Below are 27,813 nucleotides of genomic sequence, written 5' to 3' on the forward strand. Positions count from 1 at the left end.
TTCATTTATGTAACTGTATTTGTAACCATGTATTATTTGTCTTAACTCTGTGCCCAGGACATACTTGAAAACGAGAGGTAACTCTCAATGTATTACTTCCTGGTAAAATATTTTATAAATAAATAAATAAAGGACTATCAGAAAACTATTTCTTATCATTATGATTCCTTTTATCCTTATGTTTAATCAAACTGGCTCTATCTATAGACTCTGCGTTCAAAAAGGCTGAATCTATATCCTTCTTAGAATACCCTCTTGATAAGAATTTAGAACTCAATGTTTCAGAATGTTGCAAAAATGTGTCTTGGTTTGAGCACAGTTGTTTGTATCTCAAAAATTGACCCTTGGGAATCCCGCGGATCAAAGATTTGGGGTGGCTGCTATTAGCATGTAAATAGGAATTTCTGGCGTGGGTCTTTGTAAATATATCTGTTTGAATGCCCCTAGTTGGATCACCATGGATAGTCACATCAAGATAATCAATCTTTGCAATATTGGTTTGAAAAGTTAATTTAAGATTAATATCATTAGTATTAATAATGTGAACAAAGTTATGCCAATAATAATATCTCTGACTGTCCCTTAAATATCTGTAAACTAAATGTGTATTACTTTTTTTCATTTAATGCAATAATTTATTATTATAACTCTGTATTTTCCTGTCTGTCTCTTGTGTAACAAAATAATTGTATTTAATTGTAATTGTTATCAAACTGACTGTAAAGTATTGCGTAAAGTATTGCCCTTGAGTGAAGGCCTGCATTTACTTAAAAAAATAAAGGATGATGATCAATAAGGAGAATTACCCACCCAAAATGATCATTTCTAAATAAGGAATTATCCAATATAATGATCTATAAATACAGGGAGATACCAAGTATGATATTTCATAGAGAGTAAATAAATATCATAACTCGTGATTATTTACCTAGTAAGATAATTAATGAATAGAAAGCTACCCAGTATGATAATTCATAAATAGAGTTACCCAATATGATAATTAATAGTTACACATTATGATCATTTATTCATAGAAAGTTACCCAGTAAGATAACTTATAAATAGTGTTACCAAGAAAGATAATTCATAAATGGAGATCATGCATGGACCTATTCTGTATATTTAATAAATTGCGAAAATTAGCCACTATGGTTATTAAACAAACAGAGAGCTACTTATAATGATAATTATTATTAAAGTGCTACCCAATAGGCTTACTCATAAATATTCAATATGACAATTCAGAAGCTAAGGGCTACCTATTATGCTCATTTATAAATAGGGAGTGACCAAATATTGATGAATACACACAGCTCTGTGAGACAGAAACACTTCCAGATCTTCCTATAACAGCATGATACATGCTTGCTTTTGTGAACTACAAATCCCATGCTGCATTGCGAAAAAAGCAGCCCTTTCCTCCACCCATGAGCCAATGGAGTGCAACAAGTGTGCAGCTTCCCATATAAACAGAAAGGTTCAGACTTCAGAGCCCATCCAGTCTGTTACATTGTCGGGGTATTATACTGATCGCTTTGATATCGCATTGAGTCTCTGTGTCATCTTCATCTTGTAACATGGATTCAATTCTAAACAGCAATTTAGATTCTATGGGGATGGACTATTACACATTGCTAGGATGTGATGAATTATCCACGGTTAGTATCCATATCATATATCTTCTGCTGTTATTTTTTTTATATATATATAATTTATGAGCCTATATAATGTATAAGCCTATATAATGTATACTTTCTTTTGTGAATACGTTATCATGTCTGCATATCCTTTAAAGTCTATTTGGAAACTCTGCTCTGCTTAGCAATAATATGTATAGCAAGAAAAAACAATGCTATAATTACGTTTTCATTAGGAATAGCATTTGGGAGCATCATTTTATATAGGATTTGCATAAGAGATATATCCTGCCGTTGCATAAATATCTACTTTTTAAAAAATATGTTTGTTGTGATATGCATATAAAATTCAACTAAATCACAGCTACCCATTTCAATCTCAACTATTAATGTAAAGATTATACAGAAAGTATTGTTTTCATTATAATGAATATTACATTGTCTGCATTCCCATATATTGTAAATGTACTTTAAGAGCCTGGCAAGTCTATACCAATTATGTATACTCTAACCAGTTTTATTAGGAATAAAATATTTGGGGAGCATAATTTGAGGTATGCTATAATTATGTATAGTACTATTTGCAAAACTGTTGAGAGTGCACACTACTGTCATGATATATTTTTTGTCTGTGATGTAGAATGTATGTAACTATATCAGAATAGTTACCCATTTAAATGTCCTAAAGGATATGGTAAATATGATTGATTATATTTTTACAATGCCATATCTCCGTGAGCTGTGTTTCCTATAAATTATCAAGATACAGTAAAAAGCTGGCAAATTTATGATCCTTTTATCTGTTATCATTTTTATTGTTTACTAAAATGTGTGTGTGTGTGTATCTATATAATCTCTTATGCCAGATACACTGGAAGCAGAAACAAAGAACAAAAGATGGAAATATTAAACAAATAATTAAATATTCATATCGGATATGTATGTATAATGTCATATTTTTGTGATTATTTTACAGATCACAATATAATATATTATTTTTTTATATTATCTGTAAAAGACCAGTAGAGGTAGCAGTGATACAGGCACATGGATTTGCTAATCAAAGTAATGTGTTATGCCAAAGTAAACCAACGTTTCGGCTGCATACAGTATATCAGTCTTTGTCAAGGGGAGCAGCTGATATATGCGACCAAAACATTGGTTCACTTTGGCATCATACAATTTCTTTTATTAGTAAGCCTGTGTGCCTGTATCACTCCTACCTCTACTGCTGATTTCTTTGGGACTTCAGGATACCCTGTTTGTGTGGTGCACCGGCTGAGAAGTACCTATTGATTATTTCTATAGAGTGCCTGCATCACTCTCCTAATCTGTAAAAGAACCACACAGATATTTTCCCGGACACAAAATGACAGTGTACAGCAAATAAAAATACCACTTGCGAGCACATTCAAATGTTTCAGACAGGTCTGCCCCCCTGCCTTTCCCCGTGATCTCTTAGCATACAATGCTTTCACTGCACTGCAGCCAGGGATTCTGGGTAATGACATGCACATAATCACTCACAGCAGGTCACTTTTTGCTTCTTGTCCATTTTAACATGAAACCCTATAAGTTTGGACCTTTTTTGTATTTCACAACTGCTGTTCATTTTAAAACTACTGATGGTAGAGTCCTAGATGGATATTAGGTATGTTGTGTTTACATCTAAAAAAGATTCACAGTATTGAGTACTGACTGCCCCTCTGCTCGCACTAGTAAAAAAACTCTCGTCAGAGTCTAGACTGTGGGAACTGGGAGCCTAACCCAAGAGACAATTTCATATTAAACCTACAATAGCACTGAGTCTTTTTTAGTGAAGACAATACAGACAGATTCCCAAATGACAGAAGAATTATATTTGGGATCAAAATCGAGTCAATTCGTCCCTTACGGAGAAAAGGAGGAGATTTAATAGTAGAGGAACAAGAGTGGGAAAGAGCTAGTCAGGGGAGAGAACAGAATAAACTAATTGAAATACCACTAGAACCTAATGGGGTTTATTAATTATCCTCCCACATGCTTACTAGGAATGAAGTTTCACTCCTTGGTAATGGGTTGTCCTTTTTGTCCTAGTTCAGGTCCCAACTCTTTTTTTTTTTTTTTTTTTTGGTTCTCCTTTTGTAGATCTTAATAGCTTCATACATAAAATTACCCTTTAAAATGCATTATTTATTGAGGCTAAAATGAATGTTACAATAGGTTTGGATTCTAAAGATTGAGACCATGTATGTATATTGGTATCTTTGCTGGCTGACTCAGAATGTCTACCATTTCATTTGATGCTACTTGTATATTTTCTTCATCCTGAGAATGTTATTTGTCATCATTATTAAGCCAACATCTTTGAGATAATACTTTGGATCAGTCACCTATAGTGCATTCCCCTGTTTAATCCCAAATCTCGTTTCTTTCCCTATCAGTCGAAGGGTAATTTTATCAATAGTTTCTACACACTTGACCCCTTTTTTGAGAAATAATTGAGAAATAATAGGTGAAAAGAAAGAATTAAGTGAATGACAAAAATTGGAGCACTTAGTGATTAGACAGGCAGACAAGGGGGGGGGGGGAGTTTAGTGCTGCACGACGAAAATATGTATGTGTATCTCTATCTCTCTCTATCTGTTGGGTGACAATGTGTCATATATAGAGAACTAACTGGAAACCCCACAAAAGATTATCAAAAAATGTATCAGTCTCATCTAAATAAAGCAATACAGAGTACAATCATTACTGATACTAAATGTAAATTCTTGTTTATTCAGAACCCCAGAATTCCCACCTTCTATAATTTGCTGAAGGTACACAAAGATCCATCGAACCCTCCTGGAGGTCTCACGGTCTCCAGGATAGAGTTGATGACATCTAGGTTGTCCCAAATACGTGGATTTCATTTTACAACCATATGTTATCAAACTCAGGCCTTCCCTTAGGGACATGCGGCATGTCATTGACACTATCACAGAGATTATATGGAAAAATACGCATAAACGGGCAACCTGCAACTTGCAGTCGCGCTATACCTGCAACGGGCATTGCAAGCTATTGAAGCTGTACATTTTTGTTTAGACTCTGACAAATCTCTCTCTCCCCTATGTTCAAAAACAGTTTATTTTGTCTAGTATAAATTTCATGCTAAGACATATCTATTTAAGGCCGAGTCCATGCTCCCTGCTTGCTCGCTGAGGCGCGCTGAGGCTCAGGGAAAGCGGGTGCTTTCCCTGGCCTTGCGGTTGCTTACCACACGCGCCGTCAGCGGGCGGGCGCGTCACTGGCCGGAGGCGGGCCAGTGATGTCACGGAGCTGGTTCGCCCTCATTGGGCGAACCGCTCACGTGACCGGCCTGTCGCACCAGCAAGCGGGGGAATTTTAAATTCTCCTAAGACCTGCGCTTCCGCAAGCACGCGGAAGCGCAGGTGAGCCCCTGCTAAAGGCTCTCTAATTGCGGCTGTGGGGGCTCAGTGCTGAGCGGGAGCGCGCATCAGCGCGCTTCCGCCAGCAAGCAGTAAACATGGCCGAGGCCTTATGTTTCACAATACATTTTTCGTACAGATCTGTGCAACGGCCATGGCTATCAGATTCTCCTCCAGTTATGCAATCTTTTTTATGGGACTCTGGGAAGATCAATTTGTTTGAACCACTGTGGGCGGGCCTGATCTACTATGGCCATTTCATAGATGATATTCTGATTATTTGGGATGGGGGTGAGTACATTAGATTTATTCCTTTTTTCAATCACAACACTATGGCACTTATTTTCACACACACAATTAATTCCCATTCTATTGTATTCTTAGACTTGCTTTTATCGATGGATGATGATTGTAATATGAAGACCGTTTAAAGAATTGGCATGCAAAGAACATTTAGACATTTTAATGTGTAAGCCAAGTGTATGTTCTTTTGTATTCCCCTTCAGGTTGAACAAATTCTTACAGAATATAAGATTAGAGCCCTCGACTGTCATCCAGACAAACACCCTGGAAACCAAAAAGCAGGTATTTTGAATATAATTTGTGCTTTATTTAAAATAAAGTCAGCCTTCTCCCCTATATAAAATGAGACCACTTGAAAATACAGGAAGTTATGAAATGGGGTTAAAAGAACTACATATGGATGAAAACATAGGGCAAAGGTAATCCCTACTCCCAAGATATTGCGATCTAAAAAGAAGGATAGAAGTAGATACACACATTAAGGCTATTGCGCTATCAGTGCATGGCAGAATCATTGAGGTGTATTTGTTGAGATGGAGGTGAACTTAGTGGTATCTCAATGCTATTGAAATGTGACCTTTTAAAGGGTGGATTTTTAACTTGACCTTAAGAGATAACTTGGAGAACATTGGAGGGAAGAAAGCTCCAGAGAAACTGGGTAGTGAGTGAGTAAGGGTTTGAGAATGAAAGTTGTATGGTGCTGAAATGCACAGTTTTATTACTACTCACTCTGGCCCAGCTTCTCTTGGGACAGCCCAAACGTGTCCATGTTGATTGGTGTCTAAAATATCAGTTCAAGGAGAGAAAGTGGAGCTTTGTGCTGTACCAGAAGAAGCAGAAGCCACAGGGTTAACAATGAACCTCATTGCACTTTACCCTCCCGGTGTTGTCCTGTGTCCTACATCCTATGGGACGACCATTTAAATCTCCAGCATTAACACCAGTAACTTCACCAGTAATTATCTTGGGAACCAAGTGAGGTGCTGGGAGGGAGATTACAAAGCAGAAAATAACTCTGTTCAGCTTTAGATATAGTTCTCCTTTCTCTAGGTCAGCTGTGCACAAACTGGGGGGCGGGGAGAATTTCTAGGGGGGGCGTGATGGTTACAGAGACCCCGCGCTCTTCCCCACGGCATTTAAATGAAATGCCGGGGGGGGGGGGGGCGTGAGGTCTCTGTAACTCACTTACCTGCTGCCAGCCGGTATTTGGCGACACGTCGCCATGGCAACGCAGAGTCAAATGACGCAGCGGGGTCATGTGATGTCACGTGTCGCCATGGCAACGTGCGTCTAATGACGTGATGGGGTCACGTGATGTGACATCACATGACCCACAACGTAATTTGATGCCGAGCCATTGGGAGAGGGCGGCACGAACACTGCGGCTCCCGGGAAGGGGGCCGCAACTCAAGAAGTTTGTGTGCCCCTGCTCTAGGTAATGTACGTATGTCATTATTTACATAGCGCCATTAATGTACATAGCACAGCAGTAATACACGTGACCATCATATAGATAACAAATAACAGATCATGGGAATAAGTGCTTCAGACATAAAAGCAACATTTAGGAAAAGGAGTCCCTGCTTAATTGAGTAAGCTAATGCTCCTTGGTAGAGGCTCCACTTCTTCTGAATTCCAGTTATTCTGTGTCCTACCAAACTCTGAGTGACATTTTCTGTTGGTCTTACGCTTTCCCATCTCCAGCCACCGCACCGCATAGTTGGGTTCGCTTAATCTCATGCCCTGCTGGTGCGGCCACTTTCTACAGCAGTTGCACATCTGGACTGTCATTGTGGGCTTCGTGGTCCATCAACTGGACCACATTATAGCTTCTCATTTCCTCTGATTGCACTGACTGATGTGATGCCTTTTTAGAAATTGAGGCAATTGACACACTTCCATCTTGGAGCAAGCTAGAATATTTTGCACCAAATTTCCGCCATAAAACAGAATGAGGGTGAGTGTTACTGCCCTGTAATAAGAAGAAAGTCAAAGTGTGTGTTCTCTCTTCATCCAGTTGTCCTAAGCCTCACAACCCTTAGAAGACATCTGCTAAAGATAAGCACCCGCATGAACATGAACATCCTAATAGTACTTCTGCTTTAGCTCCATGATGTGTTATGGAAATTGCTGTTGAAGAAACGCCTACCCAACTGAGTTTATTAGTTAAATGTACTAATCGAGGATACCTTACCTGCATGTCGTCTCTTTCATGCATTTGTAACCCTCCCTGCCTGGCTTTTAGGGAGATTGCATTGGTGTGTTATGTATGGCTACTCCGCATGTTTTACCTTGACTCTGATTGCATTATTCAGGCGGCTGGGCAATGAGGTAGCAAAGTTGTAAAATAATGTGTGCCAGGAGCTTTTATAGTACAACTCTCATTTATTCGTGTCCCCAAGCACAGGGATCGCTCATACACATGTTGACACGTTGCACTGTATTTTATATCATACATACATGAATACTGTATGGTTTCTTCCATTAGTTCCCACTCTTAACACTCAAATGGAGGTACTTTTACTGTACTTAGTTGCTCTTCGTAGATATGGGACCCGGCTCCCCTTGTTGCTTCAGAACTCATCGGGATTAATCCAATCACCCTAATGGAGTCCCAGTGGGTCTTTCTCCTGTGACCCAATACCTTTGACCTGTTTGGGAACGGCCACTTCAATACAGACTGATGAGAAATATTAATGCAGAACTGAGGTTAGAGCTGATCCGCTGACACTTTCCTGTAATACTCAGGACTCTTATTTCTTCATTTGGGGATCATAGCTTAAAGGGTACTGTCCTTAACTACAACATAATGACCAGGGGGGGGGGGGGGGGCAGGTCTGTACTATTACTTTATGAATATTACTTTTGTACTATCCCAGAGGCTCCTCTCCTTTTGTCCTCCTGGAACCTAACTTATCCTCCCTTTTATATACCCTCCGTTCCGATGACAACGCAGGGTGGTACCCGGGACACACGAACCATACTTGTAACCCTTTAGAGGGGGGGATTACAGATTTATTTCTTAGTCCAACCATGGCAATGCATGATGTGCCTGTCCCATCCATGTACTTGTTTTTCTCCCTCTTTTAGGGAACTTGCCTAAGCTAATAACTGCAACCAAGGGATGCTTCTCTTAATACTATATGAGCGCATGAGCTGGGGCATGCTACTTATGGGAGAGAATGGAAAAAACAACTAATGCTATGAATGGACTCGGATAAACTTAGTTATAGGAACTGTAAACAATTAGCTGCTCTGTGCTGTATATGTTCATAGACTCAGCATATGTGAAATACATATCTGTTTTGACTTAACATATTTCCAGATGTAGCCCTTGGCATTGTTCCTCCAGAAGATAACACGACTTGTCATAGAGTTTTTATAAGATTCAATGGCCATGTTGGTGTGGGATATTACACATTATAGCACCATAATGCACAGAAAGGACAATGACTCCTGCTACATCTGTATCTGTACCTTTTTATGAAGGGTCATATCAGCTGAATGTTGCTGAGCCGTTAGACACCTTACGGCTTCTTCTAGTAACTTGGATGTACTGTAAGCTTAGCACTGCTTAGTAAATATGACCTTAAGGGGATTGTTTTATTGTTTGGAAACTCCATATAATTGAATGGAGCTTATAAAATAAGCCCCTAATACTTTTTTTTATGTCATTACTGTAATAGTGCAATGGAGGGCTTTTATAATATATTATTTTTTTTGTCCTCATCATCCATAACCACTTTAGCCCTTATTCAATATGATGTGAAGGTATCTTCCCTGTGCGGGAGAAGGTTTTAGCCCCATGTATTTGCATGGAGCTGAATTCTTCTCCAGTGCTGGGAAGTGGTTTCACATCACCTCAGCAATAAGAGCAATTGTATCCCTTTTTTTTTTTTGTAGTGGAAGATTTTCAAAAACTGCAACAGGCCAAGGAGACTCTAACAAACGCGGAAAGTCGCGCTCAGTACGATTATTGGCGACGCAGCAACATTCTGATCCCGTTCCAACAATGGGAAGCGCTGCACGATTCTCTCAAAATGGTCAGTTGTTTTTCTATTTCATTTTCTTGAATGCTTTATTATGTAGCAGTCTGCCACCATTGTGCTGTTGCTTTCAACCGAAGTCGTGTGTTTATAGGGAGGAGGAGGGGCTCAGTGAGTAAAGACAATGACACTGAGTTTGAATCAGGCCTGATTCAAATCCCAGAGTCAACTCCGTGTGACCTCGAGCAAGTCACCGTGTCTCCCTGTGCCTCAGGCACCTAAACATAGATTGTAAGCTCACCTGGGCAGGGACTGTAAAATCTGCAGATATTTCTATGTGCTGCGTTCCATGCGCTATACTGTAATTGTGAAGTGTTGTGAGAAAAGTGCTATATGAAATGTGTTAATATTCTACTGATGGTACAAATGTGCAGTCCTCTTTACCTTTGCAATATATTGTAATTCCATGTGAATGCAATCAGACATGTATCTAACTTTTCTTTGATACGTTAGTAACAAAGTAGAAAGGGGGAGTAGCGGGTACGATAACTTTTATTGGACCATCAAGTAGTTGATCTGTTACAGGCTTTTAAACCTCTCTGGGTCAGGGATACCAGATGAAGGAACCCTAGAGGGTGTAAAGCTTGTAACATATCAACAACTTGTTGGTCCAATAAAAGGTATCGTACCCGCTACTCCTTCCCCCTCCTTTGCTACTACATGAAAGAAAGAACCAACACGGCTCCCCACACTTCTTTGCTTTACATAAGTTAATATTTATTTAACCCTTTTGCTGCCAGAAGAACAAAGTGCTGCCAATCTTCCGGGGACGGTACAGAAAATTGAACAAAAAAAAAATGACCCTAGAACATGAACAGCGGTAACATTTTCCCAAACGTTGCCTCATTCTGCTGCGCTTTAGGGTTTCAGAATGATATCTGGATTTTGTTCAGCGTGTCAAGTTCTGCCCCTCGTGTCTTTCAAAAACAAAAACAATGTTGCGCGCGCCTGGATTTAATTATCTAGGTGAGTGCGCAGATGCTTAATGAACGGGAATTGAAGGAAGATTTCCATTTCTGAGAATTTGTCGGCCTGCGCCAGGTTTTCATTGCTTGCTGTTGTGCAATTTTCCGAGAGCAGGAGATGACCGGGACACAACATTTCGTCACCGATGTTGTTGTGTCTTTCATCATAGTCAACATATCCCAAAAGAACTTCTCCAGTAATCTGTAAACTAGCTTGTTGCACTATAATAACCTTTAATTTACGGTAATGTTTGTTCTCTTCTGGCTCAGTATTGACCATGCTTAAAAAAAACAAACATGTGACTACAGTGTCGCTTTCCGTATAAACGAAAACAAGTTTTCTTTGGGGATTTAGAGTCACGGGACTCTTTTTACATATGCAGATGTACAATAGCTGGATACATTTATACATAATAAACTGAAATAGCATGGCAGATTTATACACAGTGTTTATTTCTCGGGACCTGAAGAAGGGGCCCAAGTGATCCAGGAAGCTTACACTCTTCTTTAACATTAGTTAGCCATTAAAGGTATGACACTGTTACAAAACCCTGTGGCAGAAATGATTCAACCCCTTTAAAGCCTGAGGTCAAATGCATTGTGAGGGAATGCTGTTTATCATACAACATAGACACCTTACAAATAAAACACGAGAAGCATAACATTCATATGTGCAAATATTAACCACTCATGGATAAACACACTAGTTGGCCAATTAGGCTATTGAAGAGTTGGTATATTATGTATTTTATCACATATTCTGGGTTGGCTAGTCTTCTTTTGACTACGTATATAGTGTCCATTATATACACCAGCAAGATACGTCAACGCCAGCCCTGCAATCATTTTTGGTGGTAGCACAATATTGCCAGGTATTGGATCTTTAGTAAATAGTATGTGAATAAGTACTAATTCTTTTGCATACACCTGCGTTTAAAACTATTGCAGATCTATCGCAAACTTTAAAAAACACATTCTGTACTTTTTTAGGGTTTTTTTTTTTAAACCACTGGGGACGTGGCTTTAGTGAATTGGTTGATAAATCAAATTGGCATTAAATATGAATTAACGCTAGTTTAGTAATCAGGCACATACAATATCTTCATCTTATGCTGGCTCGGATGGCACTGGGATGAGGAACATTCTATCAGGGAGATGGTAGAAAAGTTTGACAAATGTGCAGGGAGTCTTCTGAATTATGAGGATCAGGTGGCCAGTATGGTACTCGATCAGGCAATTAAACAACAAATACTCTGACATAAAGACAGGAAAAGCAACCTTCCAATTCCATTGAATAATGTAAAGGGTATGGTTCAATACAGTCAAATGTTTGATAGCAGACATCTGGAACGGCCCAATTTTAGCATTCCAGCAACCACCAAGATAAATGTGCAGCTTCTACAGCTAATCATAGGTTAATATCAACAGCTTAGAGGGGAGAGGGAAAATATGATTGATTGCAACTTTCAAATATATATAAAGGGTTTCAATAAGGTACAGGGGGAAGCAATATTAAGAGAGAGAACTGCTAGAACAAGAGGTGGTGGTAGATTTGAAATAGTCTCTCAACAGAGGTGGTATGGGCTAATACAGTGAAGGAAATAAAAAAGGCTTGGTATAGACATAAGGCTATCAAATGTAGAAGAAAGTCCAGGATCAAATAGGGTGTAATATTTTGTAACAGATGGGAAAATGGGCGGGCTAGATGGGTGAATTGGTTATCTGCCATCATATTCTATGTTTGTGTCACCATACATTAGAGTAGGCTTAGCAAATGTTGGGTCCTCTAATTTATCTTTGAAGAAACCATTAAAATAATATTGGACCTATATATCTATATTAAGTACAAATATGGATTGTTTTCTTCTTCTTCAGTCAATGCACTGGGCGGTTAAGAGCAAAGAGCCAATGCTGGATGCACCTATTTCGGAGTCTTCAAACGATGTGCAAAATAAAATATCACCTGAGTCCAGAGAAAAGAAATCTGAAATGATAGATGATATTGAAACTGATATATTTGGGAAAATGCCAGAAGCCATTGGTTTAGTGTCACCAAAAAGTCCTGAAGGTAAGTGTAATACAAAGTTGCCAATGCCTGTCCCAAATGGTTAACAGAAACATTTTTTTTTTAATTTGCATTGCAACAGAGGGCCTCAGGAAAGGGAAATGTAGATGTTGGAAGAGAAAATAAGAATATGGAGAGAAATACTTAGAGCAATGCTTCATTCTACTACGGACATGTATATCACGAGCTGCAAGGTCCTCTGCCCTTCCCATTTCTTCCCCTCCTATAAAGGTAGGGGTGTCTTCTGACGTTCCACCTCTTAGGATCAATCAACTTAGGTTAAGGTGGGACAGAATCAATTGGAATTGGGGAGTTTAAAAGCGAAAACTGGGGAGGTATGAAAAATAAGTGTGGGATATACTGTAATAGATTGAGAAGGTAGAAAAGAGGGGAATATGAGGAAGACGGTGAAAGATAGAGATGTGAACATAAAAGGGATTACTGGTTATAATGGAGAAGAAAGTATGATCAATGTGCTCCAGAGAAGAAGGGAAGATGGGAATGGTGGAAGAAAGAAATGGCAGAAGAATATTGGATGGTACAAAAGACCAGGGCAATGGAAGATAAATGTGGGAGTTGTCTGAAGAAGAGTAAGAGAACAGTAAGAAAGAAAGCAAGTATTGGGCATAATGAAATAAATAATTCCTATTCTTGGGTATCATACTGGTGTGAACCCATTAATAATGCCAACCCATGATCAGGGAGTGTGTGCTTCATGCTATACCCACCTTCTTTCATCTGTTGTGTATCAATTTGTGTTATTGTTGTGTGTATCTGAGTGTCCATGTGACTGTGGTTTTTCACTAAAGTGCGGTAGAACCTATTGGTCACTATCGCATGGAAACGTCCATATGCTGGTGCCTGATCTGTACTTTACCAGTTTAATGAATAACCTCTTCTGTGTTTTGTAAGCCTCATTCTGTTGCAATGTCTCGTCTGTCAGAAATAGAGAGACTTGCCAAAGTCGTGAGTAGTTGGAACTAGGTTTCAAAATCCTTTTCCCACTTCAGAGACCAGCGTGCTACCCACACAGTCTTCCCTTTTAAATATCTACCACAATATCATTCATCTGCTTGTTTTCGTGCTCACACTCTTATTTCTTTGTCAGCATCGTACGTAGGAGTTTGCACTATTCTTTTGAGATCCTAACTATTAATAATAGCGCGCACAAACACTTAGCATATAATAGGCACAGGCTTTGCTGTATTAAAAAGCATCTGGGTTAAAATTCAACCTAAACGTTGCAAATATTTAAGTGCCAGATTCCTGGGGAACCTTCAAAGACTATTTTGAATCCTGTTCATTTACTAACATTTGGTAACAATTACATCTGTTGTGTCATCCAATTTTTTCTACACTAGCATTTTTTTTTGCAACATTGCAAAAGCAGTCAGACCACAGGGAGTGGTTGTTTACTTCTATACGGCTTGATTGAGTTTATTTCTCCTTTTAGACAGCCATAGTAATTAATCTTCATACAGTAGGTAATCTTACACAGCATGGTAACATAGGGCCTCAGATACCTACAAGGGTGCATAGTACATACCAGCCTGAGCAATTCCTTGAAGAGTGGCCCCCCTCCTGCAGCGTCGCTGCACCACGTGAAATTGCGTTGCCATGGAAATGCATCACCATGTGACGTCTCTTCACCATTTGATGTTGGGTCGCCAGGACAACGGGATACTGCAGGAGGAGGGTCGTTCCGGAGAAGACAAGACCCCCCCCTCCCTCCCTCATTCCAATACACACACATTTACCTTGGGGTGAGGAGCGGTCCTGCACCTCTGCAGTTCTCTCCTTCGCCTGTAAGCGGTCAGGGAGCCACCACACCGGCTCAGCCCCGATTTGCCCAATAGGGCAATTCGCCCATGAATACATGTGTAGCACGCACTATGGTATGCCATGGTTTGCAGTAAGAAGCTTAGTGCATTGCCAGGCCGATGAATAACAAATAAAAAATAATTTTTTTTGTTTGTTTCTTATTGCCGTGAAAGTTACACAATTAATGTAAATTCTTGCATAACTTCTATTTGGGAATAGATACACAATTTAAGTTCTATGATACATGTCACTCCAGCCATAGGGTAAGTAATTTGCCTGGGTGCATTACAAAAGACTTACAACAAAACCAATGAAATAGCCGGCACCCACAGGTTTTTAATAAAGGATCAATGTTACAGGCTTCGTCTGAGACCTTTGTCAAAATAATTAACAAGGCAGTGAATGGCTACTTATAAAGGCACAGTTAAAAAGTGGGTGCAGCTGCATATAGCTGGGAACCCCTGGAATGTAGCTAAGCAGAAGCAAAGTCCCCCAGTGAATACACGAAACCTCAAGAGAACAAGGAAACAAGAGTATAAGCAGTTTAGTAGCACAAAGAGTATAAAGTTGATTCATAAATAAAGGGAAAACTCATAAAGGTCTCAAGGGATAGAATATGAATCTCTATCTCGCTATTCTCCTCCTCCTCCTCCTCCTCCCCCAAAGCTCCAAGACAAGGGTTTTATGGATTAAATAAACACATCTTTATTCTCTTCTAAACTTTTGTCAGTGCCGGTATTTAGTGCATATTTCTTATGCGCTTACCTCTCTCTCTGTCCTCGCTCTATATATATTCTCTGTATTACTAGTCAAACTGCAATGCAAGCCCAATCGTAATGCGACGGTAACGCCATCCACCAGAGCTCTTACTACTCCATCCTTTCTTTTCCGAACCGGCCCCTTTAGGAAACTGGTTGAAAAACTCCTGCCATATATTAGAATTACTAATAGGGACTCGGTACCCAAATAGGGCACATTTGTCAAACATATGCGCAAACGGAATTTACGCAAGAATGTGCGTTAAATGCATAGCTTTTGCAGTAATAAAAAAAAACCACATTGCTTCGAATATATGGGGGAGTCCTGGCACCCGAGGGGTACCCCTGGGAAACAATTAGCTGTTACATCTGTATGTTGATTATATCACGTAATGACAATGCTATGTGCTCCATACTTTTTAATATTATTTATGTTTTTCCAATTTGGCTTGGACAGACAAATTATGGATGTGGTAGCTGTCATTGTTTTATTTGTGGTATGCCTGGACTCTGTAATAGTCTAAGACAACGTTGAATCCTGTGGAAAGTACGTGACGTTCTGAGCCATGCTGAGAGGAAGCCTGTTACATCTGTATATGATTTTAGAATTCATCCTTTTTTCTGCATGTGTTCTTAAATAATACACATGGGTTGAGACCTTCAGTAAATAGGGTTTGTGGTAGTAAACCAAAAGGTTATACATAATTATTTGTGAACAGGCTTTCATTGAAGTAGATATGTTAATTAAAAAGCCAACAACTCCATATTGCATAATGCAACATCCTGTTTTTATTCAGATGTATTTAGAAGTTTGGCAATTCATTTGTTCTATATAAAGGGAACGTGTATGTGATCGTGTTATAGTTTTATGAAGAATAACAGGGATTGTGCCTATAAAGATCGAGCAAGGAAAAATGTCGGTATAAAAAGGGATGTCGATTGTGCTGGTTTTCATAATCGATTTAACACATGACCTTTTAGGGGACTAACTTCTTCAAAGAGAATTAAACTGTACATAGCTTTAGATACCTTTTTTGAAGAAGAGACCTGTGAAGTTTTGAAAGCTCTATACCAGGAATGGCCAACTCCCAGTCCTCAAAGGCCACCAACAGGTCAGGTTTTAAGGATATCCCTGCTTCAGCACAAGTGGCTCAGTCATTCTGACTGAGCCACCTGTACTGAAGCAGGGATATCCTTCAAACCTGACCTGTTGGTGGCCTTCATGAATGGCATTTGCCATCCCTGTTCTATACACTGTATTGTATAATTCCATCCATAAATAATTTGAATACTTCCTACAACCTAAGAAAAATCTCTATCAACTCTGTGACAAAGATTATATCATAGTAGAGAGAGTCATTATTACGATGCAAATACTCTGCATTGGTTTGCACTCAAACTCGTCTAGATCTACTGGAACACACAGAGAAGACATTGGCTCTGACAGCATTTACTGTATAACCACAGATGCTGTAAGAACGTATATAGAACGTATATATGTACAGTATGTCCATTCTATCTTATGTATGGACTTTTTAATAAATAAGGTGCTTCCTTCTGTCTTGTAATCGCCACAGAACCATTGCAGCTGCCGTTATTGCACCAAAGATCATTTATGTTTGGACTGTTAAGCTTTTGCTTGTTCATAATGATTAATTAAACAGGTTCCCAACAAAGTAACAATCAATTCATTTACGGTGCAAAAATGACCTGCATACAGTTGCAAATCTCTTTCTATCTGTGTGTAAAGGCATGTACATGATGTAATTGTGTCTAATACTTTGGTTTTAGGAGGCATTGCCCCTTTAACCTTATAACATGTTTAAGGGGTACATCTGGGTGACTAATGCCTTTTTAAATACAACATTGGCAGGGGGATGCAGTGGAAAAAGATTGCGCACCCCTGTGTTGGAGTATCTGGGGGAACAACGAAGCCTGCTACATCTATACTACTACCCAGCAGTTTTTAATATTCATTCCCCCCCCCCACCCCTCCTCCCTTCCTTTATATCAGGTTACAGGAAGCATAAATTGTATTATTTTTCCCATAAATATATATATATATATTTTATATAATACATAGACTTTAAAAACAAGATAAAAACAAATACAACTTATATAAAATAACTAAAATACAAAAGCCTTTACAAAACATAATGTATCGGATAAAGAATAATACACCATTATTTCTAAAGGCCGTATGAGTCATGGTCCTGCTTTCTACCTTGCATTGGATTATATCTGAGCGTGAGAGCTCTCACAGTTGTTCCCTTACGCTTGATCCACTCCATCCACATCTCATTTAATTTCTCCATTTCATCATGGATTACATAAGTATATTTCGTTATAGTCCTTATATTCTATGCTCTTTTGCAAACAATACTTAAAGGAGGGTTTTGTATTTGTCTCTGTAAGAGATGTGTGCAGAGGTACATTTAATGGAGAAATTAAATCCTGGCTTTATTGCGCCTGTTTCTTTTAACAGGGAAAAACATACATAAACAAACAAACAAAATAAAGGCCTACTCCACTTAGGAGAATAACTAAACCTTTACTCCAGCCCTTTCTAACTGGGTGGGCAGCTAAGCTGGTTACCACCCTAAACACTAATATATACACATACACATACACATACACACACACACACACACACACACACGACCAACAAGAAAGTCTTTGATCTGTTTCTGTTGTAGCTGTAGGGTAAGGCCTCTCTATTCTCCTGGGTCAGCATCCTTGTGAGCTATGGCACTCTCTGTGTCCAGGTATAGAGGTCTTGTCCCCTTGTCTTGTTGTCAGCATACAGTCCTTTTGTGTGCATCAAGACATCATATTTTCCTCAGGTCAGCCCAGTTGTGGGCTAAGGAAATCTCTGCAGTCCTCTTTCTCCTCATGTCAGCCCAAATGTGAGCTAAGGAATCTCTCTCCTGTTTCTCACATCAGGCTTTTTCTAAGAGTCCTAATCAGCCAGGTGGAATCTTGTTGATTGCCTGTGTGCAATTAACCAGCACACTGCTGGATTTAGAGGCAGTTTCTCTCAAACAGTGATAAGTCCCTGTTACAGTCTCAAATGCAATTCAAAACTGCACCTAGCTGCCACTAAAATATGCAATGTTAATTTAGCTTTAGGTGGCTTTAGCTTCTGAGGCGGTTTATCCAAATATATGCACCAGAGATTCATTTGGTATCTAACTCCTGTTACTATTATAAGAAGTCTGAATTTCCTTCCATAATTTTTCTATTGCGAGGCATTGCCATATTTGTAGCAAGTACCTAATAGTTTGACTCTTCTAGAATGCGTTAGGAATTAATTGTTTTTGTGTCCGACAGTATGGATGGTCTTTTGCTTCCTTGTTACCGTGCAGTTCTGCATTAACATAACACATGTGTTACTGGAGTTTGAATAAAAAGTGCACCCACTTATATCAGTTGAATGTACCAAAAAGAGCCCTCACATAATGCATCCAATGCTAGTTGGATAAATGTGGTTAGGACTGTGTGTTCGTGAGATATATTAAAAGCTGGTATCAAAACAGTCCTAAAATCACATTTATCCTACTAGCATTGAGTGCATTATGTGAGGGCTCTTTTTGGATCCACTTTGTATAAAATATATATATATTCACACCATGCACCTTGCGGATTAATAGATAATAAATTTAGGATAATACAGGGTGAGCGGTCCGGGCAATATTTGCTATATTGTGAATGTACAACATAACAACATAACCATGATAGTAATTCCTGTTTTTGTTTGTCCCTCTGTCCCTTTTATAATGAAATGCCATTGATTTTGTAGGAATCTCCGACATGACGTTCTGCCTGCTGCGTTTTCGTTGGTCCGCCAGTACCCCGTCGGAGCTTCTCCGGAAATTCCGAAACTATGAAATCTGAATACACTTCCCGTCAATGTTCTGTTGTTGAACTGCGTTTTCCTGTCATTGGGACTCACAAAGTCACGATGCCGGGTGTTGTGCATGATCCAATGTCCACTGCCATTCAAGCCAATGACCGTTAACGGCAGATCAGGGCTCGTTACCCCCACATCATGGCTCCTGGTCATTGTATCCCTGCATATATATTGTGAATAGTAATCTATTTTATTCCATGTATAAATATCTATTAACTGCATTTAATTGAATGTATACAAAAATGACAAGTATGGGAAGACTAATTGCAGGTTATGATACCTTTTGATGAACCAGCAAGTAAATACGAGATCCATAAGGTTTCATAAGCTCTGTACACTTTCATTTTATGCAGAATGGTCATGTTGGTCTAGTAAAAGCTATTACAACCTGCAACTACAGCGTTTTACACCTCTCCAGGACTAATATTGGTATTAGAGCTTTGAACTACAATAAAGGGAATACTTATGCATGTAATATCTACTATCATTACTAGCTTAAACTATACCGTGTGGTTCTCTATGATGTAAATAAAACCCAATTTGTTGAGATAGCCTTTTAACTAGAGATGTACAAAGCTTTTGCCAAGTTCGCGAACCATGTGAAACTAACCCTTTGTTTTTCACGAAAAACTTTGTGAACCAGACAGAGCCAAGTCGCCGCGTGTTCAGAATACGCCAAGCATTTCAATTAATAATGCCGACTCGCATCCAGACACTGAAATACAGGTTTTGCAGGTGAGGAGAAGATGATTGGCCCATCACTGCGAATTATGAATGACCAGCGATTTAAGTGGCTAAACAACTATTTCTGTGACACTTTTATTCTTTACAATTTCTGTAAAATCACTCAATCAAATTTTGGTAAAAAAACGAAAAAGTTGGCAAATACATTTTGGAAAGTTTTGTACATCTTGACTTTTAACAAGCCATTTTTTCTACAGCGTTTCATATCATTTAACGTGTCTACTGCAGCTGTCTGGAGATATTTGCTTGTATTTGTTTCCCTCTGATATGTAATAATGGTTGTGCTCCCTGTTCATGGAAAAATGGCTGTCATCGGCTTCCATGGGAAATGCTTTAAAGTTGTTAACACAATTTTGCAACAGTTCCGCCTACTCCATGATTTTGAAATTGAATTTAAGGTTACCCATAGTTGGCATTTTTAAAGTAATTTGCACCTTTTTGATGCCAGATGTGCCGGCAGGATCGCCACCATGTGTTCCCTTGGGGTATCACACGGTCGCAACTAGGCACAAATGACGCAAACGGAAGTGGAGCCCTTGTGACGTTCTGGGAATGTCATTAGGGCACCTTAAGGATTAATAAGGGGGAGGGAGGTGAGTTCCGTCTCCTTCTTCAACATATAGTTACTTCTCACACGGATTAAATTTGCTGCTTTTTAACACTCTTTTCTAAATGTTGAAAGGAAGTGCAGATGGAATGCCCTCTTGCCTTTTTAACCAAGAAATTAAATTAGACTTGAAAAAATAGGCACCAAAAGCAATCATGTCTCTATTTCTCTCATATAGCATTTAACAAAACGTGCTGTAGCAACATTTTCTGTGTGCAAAATAACTGCACCAAAAGGATCTGGGCCGTTTTTTGACATTGATACATAGTCCCCTATAGTATCATCAATGTCAAGCAAAAGTGCAATGATAGCCCATATTTATTAAGACTAAATGAACAAAAAGGCAAAGCATCTATTCCTGTTTGTAGACTAATAAAGCATTCTCCAAAAAGCTGCAATGAACTTCCCCTGCGCATGGGTATTCCCTTTGCAAAAGTAGTGCACAGCCTAAAATAAAGACGTGTATAGTAGGCAAAACAATGCTTGTTAAAAGGCTACTTCCACATTCAATGTGTGCTCGTTTTATGTATTGTAGAAATGTTGACAAATGCTATTTATCATGTTTATTCCTATTCATTACATATGTGTTTATTATCCAGTGTTTTCTCTGTGTATTGTCCATTCAAATGTATCCAATTGTGTAATAAAGTAATTGACACCAAATAATCTCATTAATGAAGAAGTACCCAAAGCAGATGACCTGAAATGTTATTTATGACCGAAAAGTGGGACTGAAAAGTGGTACAATTTACTAAGCTCTATTTAATCAGAGCAAATACTGTACCATGAAGTTACCCAAAACTAGGAGCGGGTGGTTATTATATGCAAATAATGGTCATAATTAAGCACATTAGCATAGGGAAGAGCAAGGGTCCTCAACCCCAGTCCTCAGGAGATATAGCACCATATCCTCCAAGGTTCAATTGTAAGCCTACATCTGTAAATATAAAGCATGTCTTCGTTAAACTTTGCCTTCTGCCTACCTAATTCGCCATTCTGCTTATAAGGCAATTACCAGAAATGCCTTCCCCTTTTAACCAATAAAACACTGACCAGCCTGTATGGGGTCAAAGTGTCACAGCTTCTGTTAAAATGTAAGATTAAATGGAACCATATACAAGTCCACGACCAACCAATGACCTGGTCAGACTGGACTCTGCTTTAGGCTCGTAATATACTGTGTGCGGCCATGCCACACACTTTTTGTGTGTATAGAGTCAGTGCTGCCGGGAGCGACATGCTGGGATGGTAGTGTGTGTGTATATGTGTGTATAGATTGTGTGAGTGAATAATTACTTAAATAAATAAGATTTTTAAAAGAAAAAAAAAACGTTTGATAAATATATATATTTTATTTGTGCACTTATTGACACATACACACACACACATACACATACACACACACACACACTTCAGCGGCGGTAGCAGCGCGAATTCATTATTTTCCTCTTCCCCCCTGTCGGCCAGTTCCACGCACACTACCGCGGTTCTATTATAGAATGGCTGACTAACCTCAGCCAACTATAAATGCCGCACGCGCACTGCGCAGCAAGCACACACACTATAGAACAGCCCTTAGGATGTACTGGGGCTCAGTGCAGCAGAGGCAGCTACAGTACCTTGGCTGAGCCTCAGAATATGCTAACCTGAATCCCAGCAAAGCTCTTGAATGGGTCAATATTTCCTGACCCAAACTGGACATTGTGACAACTGGACCTATTCATCTCTTCTATCTTTCTTTTGGGACATGTTTACTAAGACACGTGGTCCTGCGTCAGTTGTGGGACTCCCCAGCTCCCTCCTCCTGCTCTCTTCTCTCATCGAGCAGAATTTGGATCCCGGTACCGCCAGGAAGAGGAGGGAACACAGGCCCCCCCCCCCCGAAGGTGCAGGGCCCAAGGCAACCACCTTGCTCGCTTTGCCCTAAGGCCGGCCCTTAACGGCACTCGTCTGTATTCCTGGCGTTGGGGGAATAGTTGCAGGTGGGGAATACCACCCTTACAGGGACTGAATTCTGTCACAAGGTCATACAATGTTGCAGCATAAAAGATTAGGTTAGGAACACCCGTGTATTGCATTTATGGTGGACGCATGAAACATTAAATCCAGAGTAGCGGGGGTTGTTAACCCCTTAATTACCATAGCGGTTACCACTGCTGTGGTAGTGAAGGGGTTAACTCCTCCTACAACCTTCCCGGTAGGCCTAACAACCCACCCTGAGGCAACTACCCCCTTCACCCACCCCCTCTACCCCCAAGAAACAAGGTACCCGGGTTTAACCCCTTCATTGCCTTAGCGGCTAGCTGCTAAGTTAATGAAGCTGTTTGAATTTAATTCTCCGGGACTGAACCGCATTCATTTCAGCCTCTTGAACCCCCTACTTCCCGAGTTACAGGCCCCGGTATGGGGTACCAATATCCCCCTGCATTGTTTACATTTCCCGCGTCACGTGACTGGGACATTTAAACGCGCAGGAGATACCGGCACCCCTTACCGGGGCCTATAACTCAGGAAGCAGGGGGTCCCCGTGGCTGAAATGAATGCGGTTAAGCGCCAGAGACCCCCTACTACAATACTGTTATTAAAATGTAAATAAAAACAGTGCAATCGCCTGTAAGAGCTGTGCAGGGAGATGCAGCTCTCTCTGTGCAGTTCTTACAGACTACAGAAAGATCGAAACGGTAGGACTTAGAAAAAAGCTGAGATAAGGTCACTGCTGTCCCGAGCGGTATTGGCATTTTCCTACCTCCCGGTTTGTGACTTGCGGAAATGCTTTCTGATTCTTTCGGAATACCGTGATAACACAAATGTCAAACCGTGAGGTAGGGTCATGCCAAACCGTTCGATGTGTCAGTGATTTTATCAAAGCTACTAGAATAGACCTCCTAAGGCAAGAACTACATCTTTTATAGTTTCTACACTTCTGGGTGGTTTCTGGGATATGATCACCACAGTCCTTCAATGGTTTAACCCCACTACAAATCACCAAAAGGAGATTGGTGCTTTAAACTATGGCGATTTCCCTTCCTCTGATAGCTCAATATTGGCAGCAGTCTACGCTCAATAGAAGTGGTAGAAGCAGAAACACCAGGATATAACACATGGTATTTGCTCTGTGAGCCAGTAATTAAGTTATACTGAATATACATGAACCAATCTTTTCTAACGAATTATCTATGGGTGGCAAACATGTGCCTGTGTGACAACCATGAAAGAAACATTTTGAGAAGATACGGTAGGTAATAACAGGTTCATTTCCTGCTTAATTCCTGATTCATTTCCTTCATAGCACATCACAGATGTTAATCAATAGAACTGTGAATCCTACCTGTTTGAAGACAGAAAAAAACATGAGTTTTAATTTCCTGAGGGATACAATTTCTCCTTTTTTGTTGTTTGACACATATAAGGCAGAAAAAGATGAGAACATGTATAATATGATTTACAAAGCTCATGATCAAAAATGATAAGTATCTCCCCCTTTGATACCATCTTCTACAATGAAAACCATAACTGTGCAGTATGTGTAGTTTATTACTGTTTTCTATCGCTTATCTCACAAAACAATATATGTATTCAAGAAGCAATGTTATCACTGATTGTAAGGGTTATATAGGTAAATAATTCATTTATCCCTAGACCCCTTCTTTCACAACTAAAGCTGTCTCACATTTTAATCTGGTCTGTAACCGTTACATACGCCTATAATATATATTCTCTTTTACTGTGCATGCAATGTCTTGTATATAATGTATACCCTGCTCACTTATGTAACTGTATTTGTAACCATGTATTATTTGTCATCATAACTCTGCCCAGGACATACTTGAAAACGAGAGGTAACTCTCAATGTATTACTTCCTGGTAAAACATTTTTATAAATAAATACAATTGTGCAATATGTTTTCTTGCGGTTTCTTTTGTGGAAATGGTGTTGAAATTCTTTCATTAGATATGGATACAATCTGACGATATAAGTAATACCAGAACATAATATATGGATACAATTAAAAAACAAAATCCATGTGAGAAATGGTGAAAGATAAAAAGATATGAATGAATACAGATGCTAAAAAAGTATATACAGGCAGTCCTCGTTTTACAACGCTTCGCTTTACAACGAATGGCTTATCCAACGCTATGCAATGCATACCTATATTCATTTTTACAACGCCAAAATGGCTTATCCAACGCTCTTACGACGCTTTGCAACGTTGTGTATGTGTGTATATATATACACATTCACATAAACAACGTTGCAAAGCGTCGTAAGAGCGTATATATATAATATTATAATATATAATATTATAATATACTATATAATATATTATATATTATGTTATATTATATATATAATACAGTATATACACTATATAATTTATGTGTGTGCTGCATATCTTATTGCCTGCATAAAATATTTGGTGTATTTTAGTGTTAAAAATGCCTTCAGGAACGGAACCTTTCATTTAAACAGTGTTCCTATGGGAAAACGTGTTTCGCTTTACAACGTTTCGCTTTACAACGCCATTTTGAGTAACACATTGTGTCGGATAACCGAGGACTGCCTGTACATATACAATCGTAAGAGATTGAGGATCATTGTAACAGACACACGGTACGGAAATGATATAAAGAAAGCAGAAACATTAAACATATACAAATAATATGCTTAAAGAGAAGCTTTGTTCAAAGGAAGCAGAAAAAATACAAAAAAAGATATACATTATAAAGAGACAGAGATAATCACAGAAACATGGCAAAACCAATGTAATTGTTGAGTCCTGCTGGGATCATTATTCCCAGCTGAACGATCCATCTACATTCCTTTTTTAAAAGGGATTGCTCAATATCACCACCTCTGATTCCTAATGTAATTTTATCTATAGCAAATGCTAACAGAGAGGAACAATCGGATCCATGTGTAGTTAGAAAGTGTCTGGCTACACTTGTGATCTTTTTAAATGCTGCCAAATCCAGTTGGGCATTTTTGATGTTTTTAGAATGCTCTAAAACTCTGATCCGAAATTCTCTGGTGGTCATCCCTATATATACAGTATCAGCCGACATGGACAGCTGAGATATTAAATTATGTTCTTAGATTTACAATTTAGGAAATGAAGAATCTTATACTCTCGTACCTGCAGAGTTTTCAAAGATACACATTTGTTTAATGTATTTGCAGGCCGAGCAGACACTTGAAAAAACCTTTGATTGGTTATGAAAGTGGTGCTTGAAGGAGAGGTATAATGACTCCTAATGAACTAGTCTCTTAAGTTCGGTGCTCTCCTACTTGTTAGTTGAACTTTATCACCCAAAACTGATCTAAGATCTCTATCAGTAAGTAAGATACCCCAATACTGTTGTATGATATCTCTCAAGTTGTTCCATTTACAATTATAAGTTCCGATAAAACGTATTATTTTATTGGATACTTTTTTTCGTTTTGGTTGAAGTAGGGACGCTCTAACGTATTACTATTTTTACAGCTATGTTGGATAAGCTTATGTCTATAATCCCTTGCCTTGAATCTTGAAGACATTTATTTAGTCTGGGCATTAAAGATATTCAGTGTGAAACAGTTCCGACGTAACCGCACAAATTCCCCATTGGGTATACCCCATATCTGATGGGGAGGGTGAAAGCTATGTAAAATAGGGCTGGTGGACGTCTCCTTACGGTAGATATCTGTGGAGACATGTCCATCATGACCGATAGAAATACTCAGGTCTAAGAACTTAACATTGGTATTACTTGATTGAAAAGTTGGTTTGATATTAAAATAAGCTTTTAAGCAGTTACGTGTTGCTCAGTGTTATAGGGAACTTCCTGGAGATCCAACTGTGAAGTTCACAAAAGAACTTGACTCTATTGTGTATGAGGCCTGCTCCCAGGGTATTATAACCAAACGGCACCGTGATGGTCTTATCACAAAGTTTCCGGTAATCCCTACATTATATCTTTTACATAAGATACATAAACACCTGTCCCACCCCCCAGGACGTCCTATTGTTTCGGGCATAGGGGGGTTGTGTGAGCCCATTTGCCATTTCATTGATTCTTTTCTTCATTTATCTGTTGAGACACTACCGTCTTACCTCAGAGATAGCATGGATATTCTATCCATGCTGGATAATATAATTGTTGATAATCAAACCATACTTGTAACATGTGACCTAGAAACACACTAGACATGTATCGGGCATGAGGTAGCATTTATGCCTCTAAATTATTTTTATCCATGCAAAGTTTGACAGATACATTAATATATTTTTTGGACTTTGTTCTAAAACATAATTATTTTGTTTAAAAAAATTCTTATTATTTACAGATTAGGGGAACGGCTATGGGCGCCACATGCACACCCTCCTATGCAAATTTGTTCCTGGGGTGGTGGGAATGTGAAGGGGTGTTTTCGGAGGCAAACCGTGAGTTGAGTGCACATGTACTGTTGTGTTTGAGGTACATGGATGACATATTTATACTATGGCAGGGTACATCCCATCAACTCAGCCAGTTCATTGATGTCCTCAACCACAACAGTATTAATATCAAACTAACTTTTCAATCGAGTAATACCAATGTCAAGTTCTTAGACCCGAGTATTTCTTTCGGTCATGATGGACATGTCTTCACGGATATCTACTATAAGGAGATGTCCACCAATACTATTTTACATGCGAGTAGCTTCCACCCTCCCCATCAGATCAAGGGTATACTCAATGGGGAATTTGTGCGGTTACACTGTAACTGTTCTACACTGGATATCTTTAATGCCCAGACTAAATAAATGTCTTCAAGATTCAAGGCAAGGGGTTATAGTAATAAACTTATCCAACGTAGCTGTAAAAATAGACATAAGTTAGAAAGAGTGTGCCTGCTTCAACCAAAACCCCAAAATAGTATCCGATAAAATAATACGTTTTATCGGAACTTATAATTGTAACTGGAACAACTTGAGAGATATCATACAACAGTATTGGGGTATCTTACTTACTGATAGAGATCTTAGATCAGTTTTGGGCGATAAAGTTCAACTAACAAGTAGGAGAGCACCGAACTTAAGAGACAAGTTAGTTAGGAGTAATTATACCTCTCCCTCAAGCACCACTTTTCTGAACCAATCAGAGATCAAAGGCTTTTTCAAGTGTCTACTCGGCCTGCAAATACGTGAAACAAACGTGTATCTTTAAAAACTCTGCAGGTACGAGAGTATAAGATTCTTCATTTCCTAAATTGTAAATCTAAGAACATAATTTAATATCTCAGCTGTCCATGTGGGCTGATACTGTATATATAGGGATGACCACCAGAGAATTTCGGATCAGAGTTTTAGAGCATTCTAAAAACATCAAAAATGCCCAACTGGATTTAGCATTTAAAAAGATCACAAGTGTAGCCAGACACTTTCTAACTACACATGGATCCGATTGTTCCTCTCTGTTAGCATTTGCTAGAGATAAAATTACATTAGGAATCATAGGTGGTGATATTGAGCAATCCCTTTTAAAAAAAGGAATGTAGATGGATCGTTCAGCTGGGAACAA

The 27,813-nt window shown here is 39.0% G+C and overlaps 1 protein-coding gene across 2 annotated transcripts; it reads left to right on the top strand.

Moving 5' to 3' along the window:
• The first annotated feature begins 1,429 nt into the window (after positions 1-1,429).
• Positions 1,430-24,172, top strand: DNAJC12 (DnaJ heat shock protein family (Hsp40) member C12). Of its 2 annotated transcripts, XM_075610877.1 has the most exons (5): positions 1,446-1,658; positions 5,557-5,635; positions 9,257-9,396; positions 12,240-12,432; positions 18,808-24,172. In XM_075610877.1, the coding sequence occupies exons 1-5, from the start codon at positions 1,578-1,580 to the stop codon at positions 18,900-18,902; spliced, it is 588 nt and encodes a 195-aa protein (XP_075466992.1). In that variant the 5' UTR covers positions 1,446-1,577; the 3' UTR covers positions 18,903-24,172. The 2 variants fall into 2 exon arrangements, with proteins under 2 accessions (XP_075466993.1, XP_075466992.1); XM_075610878.1 differs by lacking the exons at positions 12,240-12,432; positions 18,808-24,172 and having other exon boundaries at positions 1,430-1,658; positions 9,257-9,441.
• Positions 24,173-27,813: the final 3,641 nt, after the last annotated feature.

This window comes from Ascaphus truei, chromosome 8, assembly GCF_040206685.1.
Source record: "Ascaphus truei isolate aAscTru1 chromosome 8, aAscTru1.hap1, whole genome shotgun sequence".
NCBI classification, from domain to species: domain Eukaryota; kingdom Metazoa; phylum Chordata; class Amphibia; order Anura; family Ascaphidae; genus Ascaphus; species Ascaphus truei.

Excerpts from the sequence above, each read along its gene's own strand:
- DNAJC12 (XM_075610877.1), top strand. The coding sequence starts at position 1,578 with ATGGATTCAATTCTAAACAGCAATTTAGATTCTATGGGGATGGACTAT. Across the intron at positions 5,636-9,256 it reads CCCTGGAAACCAAAAAGCAG|TGGAAGATTTTCAAAAACTG; the intron begins GTATTTTGAATA and ends TTTTTTTTGTAG. Across the intron at positions 12,433-18,807 it reads GTCACCAAAAAGTCCTGAAG|GAATCTCCGACATGACGTTC; the intron begins GTAAGTGTAATA and ends TTGATTTTGTAG.